This window comes from Syzygium oleosum, unplaced genomic scaffold (genome assembly GCF_021117445.2).
Source record: "Syzygium oleosum isolate NSW1041296 unplaced genomic scaffold, Sole_v2.1 Sole_v2.03, whole genome shotgun sequence".
Classification (NCBI taxonomy): Eukaryota; Viridiplantae; Streptophyta; class Magnoliopsida; order Myrtales; family Myrtaceae; genus Syzygium; species Syzygium oleosum.
The window spans coordinates 7,769,666-7,781,071 of record NW_026607487.1 but is presented as its reverse complement, the minus strand read 5'-3'; the positions used below and the strand labels follow the sequence as shown (position 1 = coordinate 7,781,071).

The 11,406-nt window shown below is 40.5% G+C and overlaps 1 protein-coding gene across 2 annotated transcripts; it reads left to right on the top strand.

The window, feature by feature from the left end:
• The first annotated feature begins 5,495 nt into the window (after positions 1-5,495).
• LOC115679240 (fatty acyl-CoA reductase 3-like) lies at positions 5,496-9,935 on the top strand. 2 transcript variants are annotated; one of them, XM_030602847.2, is made up of 10 exons: positions 5,502-5,764; positions 5,879-5,982; positions 6,194-6,396; positions 6,521-6,621; positions 6,839-7,031; positions 8,002-8,163; positions 8,288-8,369; positions 8,919-9,188; positions 9,284-9,411; positions 9,535-9,935. In XM_030602847.2, the coding sequence occupies exons 1-10, from the start codon at positions 5,686-5,688 to the stop codon at positions 9,689-9,691; spliced, it is 1,479 nt and encodes a 492-aa protein (XP_030458707.1). In that variant the 5' UTR covers positions 5,502-5,685; the 3' UTR covers positions 9,692-9,935. The 2 variants fall into 2 exon arrangements, with proteins under 2 accessions (XP_056166224.1, XP_030458707.1); XM_056310249.1 differs by lacking the exons at positions 8,919-9,188; positions 9,284-9,411; positions 9,535-9,935 and adding an exon at positions 8,473-8,711 and having other exon boundaries at positions 5,496-5,764.
• The last annotated feature ends 1,471 nt before the right edge of the window (positions 9,936-11,406 follow it).

Here is an 11,406-nt window from a genome sequence, read left to right as displayed (position 1 = left end):
ATGAAAATGCAGAGTTCAGAAGGCAAGAAATGTTAAATGACAACTTTAAAGACCTTTTCAAGAAAAAAATATGGGTTTCAAGGTGATGATAAATACCGATTAGCACGACACATTGAACGATAAATCTTCCTTGTTATGTTAGTTGAGTCTCGATAAATCTCGTGTAGACTCTAACATAGCTTGTATTCTCTTCGTCTTCTGAGAATTTAGCTCGATTTTTCATTTCAAATTCTGCTAATTGCTCGACTAGATTGGAAAATACGGTTCCTTGCAATTTGGATCACGTGTTCCTTACCCTTTCTCCAACTACTAAACACAGGTCCTTTTCAGGAACCACGGTTCCGGTTCAAACTTTGGATTGTGTTCACTACCCTTTCTCCGCAGGCATCTACAAGCCCCTTGATTAGCTCGAACGAGCTTCCCTCAAGCGGGTAATAATGGCACAACTTGGCTTCTTCCCTTCCCCTTAAATGCAGGATTTAATCATACTTTACTAGGCCTCTTATAACAGAAGGAAGTGACCGAAAGGAACTTGCGGAAGGTCCTTTCACAACAGCACAAGAAGAGCTTTGATTCTTCTGCCTAACATGATCTTTTGGACAAAAACAAAAGTTTGATATCCACCCGACCAAATGTCAAAAAAGCAGTGCAGACCATATAGTGTTAAGATATTTTATGGCCATTGCGAGAAGATATAGACGAATCAAATTATAAGAAGTGTGGTCATGTGGGTGTTGTAAAGGGTAAGCACATGGGGCAGCTATCTCCAACCAAAACCCCAAGAATGACTGGTCACCTAATGCAATTTCCAAAATGTTATTTATGATGAATGTTGTTTTGCACCGAAACTTCTCCAGGGATGAACAAACTGCAATGTCATCCTCACACCCTTTTGGCGACAGCGCATGGAGTTAAAAGACGGGAAAATTATCAAAATAGTCCTAAATCTATTGTAATTGTGCCAATTCAGTTCTAAATTTTTTTTTGGGCTAATCAGTCCTAAACCTTTTGGCTGCGTTTGGTCGTCCAGATTTCTAAACAGGATAGGACTGGATAGGATAGGATAAGACATATCCTATCCACTGTTTGGTGGACTACGGATTTAAAGTCGGATAGGATAATTTTTTTTTTTTTTGCTATTCACGGGTCTGGAGGAGTCGGTGAAGGAAAAAAAGCCGAGAAATTTTTTTGGTGAAAGCGCACAAGGTGTGGGGATGAAGATGACGGCGAGTGGAGCATAGGGTTTTTGGAAAAATAGACATTAGAAATCCTATCTAGGTCTATCCCATCCCCTCTTCGGATTTTTTTATCCGGGCTATATCCGGTCTATATCCAACCTTATCCTATCCTGGACCACCACCAAATACAGGATAGGATAAAACATATCCTATCCTGGCTTTTATCCGGTCAACCAAACGCAGCCTTTGTGCCAGCTCAGTCCATCCGGCCAATTTTGGTCGGTCGGCGCTGACGTGAACGTCGGCCCTTTGGCCAACACTGATGTAGCAATTTTTAAATTTTTTTCTTCCCCTGGCCGATCCAACAATCGGCGACTGGCTAGGGCCAGCGACATTGGTTGCCGGCCACTAGTGAGGCTCGCCCTCGTCGACACTGGCGAGGGCGAGCCTCGACCTCACCGTCGCGGGCGAGGTCGGACGAACAGAGGCCCAGATCTGTGGCGAGGCCGCTCGGCCTCGCCATGGTCGACCTCGCCCGCGACAGCGAGGTCGAGCAACAGCCATGGCGAGGTCGCTCGGTCTCCCCTAGATTTGGGTGAGGTCGAGCGGCCTCACCATGGCTGCTCGACCTCACCGTCGCCACATATCTGGGCGACGGTGAGGCGAGCAGCGGCCATGGCGAGGCCACTGCTCGGCCGACCTCGCCCTTGACGGCGAGGTTGAGGCTCGCCCTCGCCAGTGCCGGCGAAGGCAAGCCTCACCAGTGGCCGGCAACACTGGCCATTGGCCAGTTGCTGGACCGGCCAGGAGAAGAAGAAAAGGAAAAAAAAATAAAAAAATAAAAAAAATTCGAAAAAATAAAAAAAAGATTAAAAAAATTGCTACGTCAATGTCGGCCGGCGTCCACGTCAGCACCGGCAGGCCAAAATTGGTCGGATGGACCGAACTGGCACAATTACAAAATATTTAGGACTAAATTGACAAAAAAAAAGTTTATAACTGAATTGGCACAATTACAATATGTTTGGGACTATTTTGGTAATTTTCCCGTTAAAAGACATTATCTGGCAAGCACATGCAAGTTGTGCGAGTAGCAACAAAATGATTCATGTATCTATGGTTGCTAGTTGCTATCGGTGTGCATCTTAATGTGTGGCTGAGGCTTAGTCCATCTGTGGCCATCATATGACAGAATAAGACACCGAAATGCAAATTAAAGTTGTGAAGTGATATGTGAGAGCAATCAAGGGCTTTTATATAATAAGAATTGAATACAAACTCTTTACTTGGGTTAGACATTCTACATGGTCACAACGCATGGGCCGGCACTACGTTCCAATCTTTCGAGATTCCTTCTATACTTCTTGAATTAGTTCAAATCTTAGTTTACACTTAAGGATGGTATTTCAGCATATGAGTGTTAAATCACACTTTCTTTCCACGAAATGGCTTCGATTCATGGCACAAGTTCCTACACGCTCTCGTAAGAGAACCAATCTCTATATAATCTTCTACACAGTTCAGTTAACATGTTAATCGCCACTAGTTTCTAGCTTTGAATCTACTGAATTACACAACGGTACGAGAACAAGTATATGGCAACCTCTTCCATCCAAAATAAAGAGAGACCAAAGCAATGACAACCTATTATTAAAAAAAGTGGATATTCCCTATTATTAAAGAAAAGAAAAGTTTCCCAACTTTGTGAAGTGATAAGAGAGCACTGACTTGCTTCAAAGTATACAATAAAGAGATCGTTTGACGTTCAAGTTAAGGTGATGGAGACGACCACAAGTTGGCCACTATAGACTGAAGTTCAAGAAAAACTTGGGAAAAGTAATAGAACGTTGCCTTCGACCATCCAAAATAAGAGAGACCAAAGCAATGACAACCTTTCATTCGTCAGCTTACCAGTCAACATTCTCCTTATCCTTACTCCACAATAATCCCACCGAAAACACCTTTCTGAAGCTTTCTGATATTCAAGAATTATAATTCAAAAATTTAACATCGTTCACAAGGATCAAGCTGGCCAGCATATGCTATTCTGAAACAAGAAATTCTATATTTTAGTAACATAGAGACAAATTTTTCGTCCACACTTTTTAAAGCAAAATCTTATGGGCGTGGATCTTGATCAACCAATATTTTTTAACAGCAAATGCGTTGGCCTCACCCAACTTGATCCTCAATAGCCACAATTAACGACGAACGGTGCACGTCACAAATAAAATACACAACTATAGTGCGTGCATGAAATATTAGCTCCTCATATTATCCATATAATATAGTTCTAATTGTTGATATGCATGCGTAAATTGTGTTAAAGAAGTCTCCTACTAAAGAATTGATATGGTGTGAAGCAATTAATATATTTTAGTTGGCCTTAACTTAAACTTTTAAGTGATGATGGGTCCAACTGAATATGTTGACTGGTTCCGACTTTGACTCCCTCTTAGCGATCTCCTTGGGTGAAAGTATCAGATTTCTGCTGCGCGCTCCCAATAAATGGTATCAAAGCTGGTGGTAGATTGGTGGACCCCCAATTTGTTTCGGTGTTTGGTGAATATCTCAAGGAATCAATCTAATGACCAACATGATTTCCGGGCAGGTGGGCGTTGTGATTTAGCAACGTGGTCCCAAATGGCAACCATGAAGACTGGGGATGAAGGTACCGCTGGTAGCCTTCATGGTTCAGTCCGAAGAAAGAGACCGGGGATGAAGGTGAGTGTTGGAGATTTAACTTGAGATAAGTTAATGCAAAACGATACCCTAATTAAGGGAGAGCAAACCTAACACCGAGCTCACACGTGAGAGGGAGATGCATTATGAGTTGTATTAGAGAAGTTCCACATTAGAGAATTGGTGTGGTGTGAAGCAGTTAATGTTCTAGTTGGCCTATAACTCATTGACTTAAGTTTTTGAGTGAAGATGAGTCCAATTCGATATGTTAACAGGCTTGGATTTTGGCTCACTCTTGATGATCTTTCCAAGTAAAGATATCGAGTTTCTGCTGCGTGCTCCCAACAAAATACATGAATATCACTTACTTACCATGAGACTCACATATCTTTTGAGTGGTCATAACTTAATCGAGATAAGAACACCACAAGTGTCATAACTTTCGTACAGAGTTCACTTGAAAGCTATAACTTTTTTTTTTACCACATAAGTGTCGTAACTTCCAAAAAATGTTACTTAAGTACCATAACTTTCAATTGATTGCTTAAGCGGAATTTTTTTTTTAAAAAAAAGGTCACCAAAGTGCCAGAAATTTGACGTGGCATAACACTTGTGAATATTTTTAAAAAGTTATAGCATGTAAGTGATCGATTGAAAAATTATATGTCACTTAAGTAATCGGAAAAAAAGTTATGATACTCAAGTGATTGTTGTATTTATGTTATGTCACTTAACTGATCGAAAAAAAGTTATGCTACTTAAGTGAGTGTCGTACGAAAGTTATGACACTTGTTATGTATTTTTTCCTAAGTTAATTAGTGTGTTCAACTCCACATCGAAGGGTGGCTGAGAAATTCCTCAGAAAAGGTTGGGAAAAGTGGGGCACCCGATTCTTGACTCCATGCTTTAACGTGTCAAGAACACATTTAAAATATATTGTCACTAGAGAATATATAATAAGATTAGCTAACCAATGAACTCCTAACACCTACAAGAACTGGTCCAAAAAGGACATAATCTCTTCTTTATTTTATTTCTAGACTAGTCAATGGCATTCTCACGAAATCAAAATTCCAAACTGCTCAATTGACTGTGCATCGTGAACCCAATTCAAGAATATATAATAAGATTAGCTGACCAATGAACTCCTAACACCTACAAGTACTCGTACAAAAAAGACACAATCTCTTCTTTGTTTTATTTCCAGACTAATCAATGACATTGTCATGAATCAATATTCCAAACTGCTAACTTCACTATGCATTTGAACCCGTTATTTTTTTTTTTCCATTTCTTCATAAAATAGCAGTGTTTTTTAGGTCATGTACTAATGTGTGGTTTGGACGATATGGCAGTATCTTAGGTTATGCAGAAATGTGTGGTTGGAAGATTTACTGACTGGGAACGCATTAAAGAAATGCATGCAGTTGAGCAGATATCACCCACACGTGCGTGAACTCCGAGCGCAAGCGATGAACCGTGATGTTTACTCGCCTCGCACCAAGGGAAGTGAAGAACTGACGTTCGATCAGACGAAGAAAAGAAATCACAGAAAACGAAAATGGAAAACGGATTACGTGCACTCCAACATCGTTTTCGACCACCCTTTTCTGAACAATATATATGGAGATGCAAAGTCATGTTGCTTTGGACCAAACATCTTGTGGGTTGCTTTCTGGTTTCCTCTCGAGCAAAAAGGCGAGGCCGAAACCTTCTCTGTCTCGCATATCTCTCTCTCTCTCTCTCTCTCTCTGTCTCTCTCTGACATAAAACAACACAGTCCACCAAATCATCATCGAAATTACCCGTTCTTCCTCTCTCAACGATGAAGTTGGAGAGCGTGCTTCAGTTTCTTGAAAACAAGACCATCTTGGTCACCGGTGGTGCTGGGTTTCTTGCCAAAAGTCTCTCTCTCTCTCTCTCTCTCTCTCTCTCTCTCTCTCTCTCTCTCTCTCTCATCTAGTGTTGATTTGGTTTTTGATGTAACTATGGTTTGTTTGTCTTTTGGGAGCGTGCAGTATTTGTGGAGAAGGTCCTGAGGGTTCAGCCCAATGTGAAGAAGCTCCATCTTCTCTTGAGAGCTGCGGACGCAAAGTCAGCCACGCAGCGTCTCCACAGCGAGGTACACCTAACAGATAAGAATGAAATTAATCAAAGAAAGAAGTCATTTTGTTGGCTAGTGCAGGGAAGGGGACCATGACAGAATGTCGTTTTAATCTGGGAATGAATGAGAATTGGCCTTGCGTTATGTAGATATGCATATATTATCCCAAGTGTTGATCTTTAGATTATTATTTTCTAATTTCCCTTGTTAATATGCATGTTGACTTTAGGTGTTTGGGAAGGAACTGTTCAGAGTGGTAAAGGAAAAATATGGTCCGAACTTCAGCTCCCTGATATCTGAGAAGGTGACTGTTGTGCCTGGGGACATCACTTGTGAGGATTTGGGCGTGGCGGACTCGGATTTGAGAGAGCAGTTGTGGGCTCAAATCGATGTGATTGTCAATCTAGCTGCGACCACCAACTTTGATGAAAGGTTTAACTCGATCAGTCGCGTGAATTTCCCTATATACTAATTGCTCGGTCGAATCTTTATTTTCTGTTGTTAGCAACACTTCTTTTTCAAACAAATTTACTCGGTTTCATGTGTGTATACATAGATATGATGTCGCGCTGGGTGTCAATACATATGGAGCAAAATATGTGACAGAGTTTGCCAAGAAATGCTCCCAACTGATGGTCCTTGTCCATGTCTCAACATGTAAGTACATCAATCACTCTTGTATCCACTTTTTATGCTCTCTGATTACTTTGGTAACGAGTATCGATGGGCCGGAACAGAAACGGCATGAAGTAAGCTCATTGCGCTTTGTCTATCGTGATTGACTCGGTCTATCGTATTACCAAGCGCATGAGTTAATGTCGCGGTTTTAGTGGATGCGCCTGATATGAGACCGTTCTTGCCTGTCCGATTGCAGCTTACGTGTCCGGGGAGACGGAAGGGCTTATAAAGGAGAGTCCTTACCGGATGGGAGAGACGCTGAATGGGGTTTCCGGGCTGGACATTGATGCGGAGAAGAGAATTGTGGAGGAAAAGTTGGATGAATTGAGAAAAGAGGGAGCTTCGGAGAAGGAAACTAGAGTGGCTATGAAGGAGTTGGGCATCAAAAGGTTTGTTAATCTTAATTACATTTCCACAACAAAAAGGAGAGAACTTCTCATGGAGACGATACAATTCTATTGAAACCAAGTAAAATTATCCAATCAGTCTTAAGCCTATTGTCTTAATGCCAATTTAGTTCTAAACTTGTTAATTTTTCCAATTTAATTCTAAACATTTGGGTGAAATTTCAATGTAGTCCTTCCGGTCAATTTTTACCGAAAATTGCTAACGTGGCGGTTCAGTTGTTGCCGGCTGTCCTACGTGGCATATCGCCATGTCAGCATTTTTCGGCAAAAATTGATCGGAAGGATTATGTTGGAATTTCGCGCAAATGTTTTATGACTAAATTGGTAAAATTGAAAAGCTCATAATTGAATTAGCATTCGTACAATAAATTTATGATTGATTGGGTAATTTCTCTAAAATTGAGGGGAAATAAAGAGATAAAAATAATTTCACCAGTTACTAATTCGTTGATACAAATATTGGGGATTCATCCCTCGGGATGAATAGTCGTGCTCTTGCCAATTATTGCCGCATGATTGATAATTAATACTTGTATTCTTGTTGTAGTTGGTGATTATAGCGATGCTGCTTATCAATGTGACGACTTGCTTTGTTTTAATCACTAATCTTCCTTATTGTTTTAATCAAATCATCTAGAAGACATTTTCTCAGAAGCTCGACTTTAGGGTCTCTTCGAAGTTTTTAAAAACTTACGACGAGTCAACAATCTCCGGGATAAGTTTCTCTCCATAGGATAAATTTCATCGGTTATCACGGAAACTTATTAGTGAAATTCATAACAAGGTCGCTAGAATTGATTTCAATCACTCGATCGACCAAACTTCAAACTTTTTACGATGGATGTAATTCAATCGAAGTCCAATCGATTTTTGAGGGAACCCTTGATGTTAATTCTTTCTGCTTTCATCAATTTTTTTCTTTTGTTTTTTTGGTGGGGGGTGTGTATTGCAGGGCGAAGGTATATGGATGGCCAAACACGTACGTATTCACGAAGGCAATGGGAGAGATGCTGGTGGGGGAATTGAAGGGGGATATGTCCGTAGTCATCATCCGCCCAACCATCGTCACCAGCACTTACAAAGAACCCTTCCCTGGTTGGGCCGAAGGAGTTAGGTTTGAAACCTAATTAATTACCCACTTAATCCTCGTGATTAACGTTAACTCTCGCAAGCGAGCATGATTAGGAGCAAATGTTGGTTTTCTCTTCTTTCGTTTAACGACAATCTTTTGGTTGCAGAACCGTGGACAGCCTACTCGTGGGCTACGCCACCGGGAAATTGACGTGCTTTCTCGGCGACATCAATGGGGTCGTGGACATGGTGAGTCACGTGATTGATTGCTCGATTTCACCAATTGTCGTCGCGCACATGTCGCGTACTATGCTTGTACCTATGGATGCTAACTCGATGTTTGCTATTCGAGAGTCGCACGAACATCGGAAGCTCGATGGTGAGAGATATGCATACGGGTCGGCATGTTATTGGGTGCTAACGGGACACTAACACGACATACGACGTATCGATGCAACTTTGGACATACGAAAAATTAAGCGAAATTAAGGATACGGGTTTCCTTAAATGGACCTAACTCGACTAGGACTAGACTTTATTAGATGGAAACTCACGAGGACGGACCTTCCAAGGCCCATGATTTCATGAAAAGAGATTGGATGGACCGGGTTGGTGTTACGGTCACGGACGCCCCGCGTACAGACTCGACTGTACATTGCTTTTGCATTTGCAAGACAAAACCACATTAGATACCGAGCCGTCACTTAGCATCTGAAACTTGGTACTCCTTATATGGTAGTGGCATTCATGTCTTAAAGAGACTAACCATAGGTACGTATCCATCGGATGGCTTTGCAGATACCGGCGGACATGGTGGTGAACTCGATGATGGTGGCGATGGTGGCGCATGCGAATCAACCGCCCGCCGACGCGATTTATCAGGTGGGATCGTCGGTCAGGAACCCGGTACAATACTCGAGCCTTCAGGACTACGGGCTGCGCTACTTCACCCAGAACCCATGGAGGAACAAGGATGGGAAGCCCATCAAAGTCGGCAAGGTCACTGTGTTGAAGAGCATGGCTAGCTTCCGGAGATACATGGCCATCCGTTATCTGATGTGGTTAAAGGTAAACTCCTCCTCAATTAGGGAACTATAAGCCGTTGCCCCGTCTCAATCGACAGGTTACATCTACATCTTACTAACATCACGCGGTAATTACAGGGATTGGAATTGGTAAACACGGCATTCTGCCATTCTTTCAATGACACATGCAGCAATCTCAACCGGAAGCTCCAGTTCGTAATGCGCCTCGTAGAGCTTTACAGACCTTATCTATTCTTCAAGGGCATGTACGTTTTCTATTTATTTACTATTTATCGTATTTATGTATTTTCGGGACGAGAAAACTAATTCATTACCCGGTTTTTTCGTCCTTTTTATTTTTTATAATTTCGTTTCTGGTTTGTATGCAGCTTCGACGATACGAACACGGAGAAGTTGAGAGCAGCAGCGAGAGAGAGTGGAAGCGTAGAGACCGACCTGTTTTACTTTGACCCCAAGTGTATAGACTGGGAAGGCTACGCCATGAATACTCACATCCCCGGAATTGTTAAATACGTCTTCAAATGATTCTTCCCCGAAACGACGTCGTTCAACACGTCGCACACGATTCATTCGCGTTTCCCAATTCGAAAGAGAAATTTACGTATTAATGTTGTTTGTTTCGCAAAGCGATTCGTTGTGTGTTGTTCGTCATACTACGGTCGTGTCCATTTGTACGTAGCTTGTCCAAGAATCATCAACCAAATGTACTCAACGATGGACTATATTCTTACTTGTTTCCGCGTTAGATTCTTTATGATATTCGGTTACTTATGGAAGATGATTGACTCGGTCCGATATATTGAGTTATTTGAAAAGTGAGTTGACTTAAGACTTGTCGAGACCCGCATTTTATTAAGACTTTTGGGACCATATACAATCCAGTTGGGAAAATTATCCAAAAAGTCCTCAACCTATTGCACTTTTATCAATTCAGTTCTAAACCTTTTAATTATACCGATTAAGTCCTAAACATTTTCACATTTTATCGATTGAATCTATCCGGCTAACGTGAATGCCGACTGTCCTATGTGGCACGGCCGACGAGAGCTGAATTGGCAATTTGGTAGTGGATGATAATTGTCCTGGAATTTAGGATTGAATTGGTAAAATTGTAATAGGTTTAAAATTTTTTGGACAATTTTCCCTAATCCGATTCAAAACTATTTGGGTTATCTGCTTTATGTGAATCTAACGAGTTCGACTTTAAATATAAGTCCACTACCCATTTTATCATAGTACTATTACCCGTGCTCATAATTAATATTTTTAGTACATATAAATATATTATATATTTTTCTTTATTCCAACGATGTTTGATATCTTTGTTTGGGGATTTTGTAGAAAACCCATTATTCCATTGGATCATGTGGTGGATTTATCTCTCGCAAGATCCTATGATATAGATGGTATGGAAAAAGAAATATCGAAAAAGGACGATTCTATTGTCCCATTAAAAAAGATAATTTATTCATTTCAGTAGATTTCTTAAAAAAAAATGATAAGTGGAAAGAAATTATTGGTAAAAAAGTACGGTCGCTTGATTTTTTGTGTTACTGATCGGTATATCACCGAAACTTTTGTGAAATAAAAAAATCTTTTTAATAAGGGTTAATACGAAAAATCTCAAACTGATACACATGCGACCAAAAAATCCCAAACTAATTTTTGACCATAAAAATCCCCAAATTGGTACACGTGTGACATATTTACTCTAAATTAATTTTTCAACAACCAAAAACCCAAACTTGGTACATTCGTGGCAAATTTATCCTCCGTTAAATTATATTAATATAACAAAAAATCACAAAATGGTACATCAGTGATAGGCAGAGGGTAAAACCCCAAATTGGTACACTCGTCAACTGCCACGTGTCATCCAACTCAGAAATTTGACGGTAAAAGTTAACAGAAACTAACAGAGGGTAAAATTGTCACAAGTGTACCGATTTAGGATTTTTCGTGATAATAACCCTTTTAATAACCACAGAGTTTGTCCTCAAGTTAGTTTTTTTATTCAACTTTCATGAAGATCAAATTGTTATCTTCATGCTTAATTTCGACCGGGATTTTTAGGACATGATAAATCTCACGATCAGCTCGCGGATGCTCTTTGTTACTTCAACACACGGAACAAGAAAATTCCACATCGAAGGAAAAAAGAATTTTTTTACGGTGGAAGCATTAGATGATTAACATATGCACATTGGTTTGCAAATTTAAGTGTATAAACAATTGAGTTA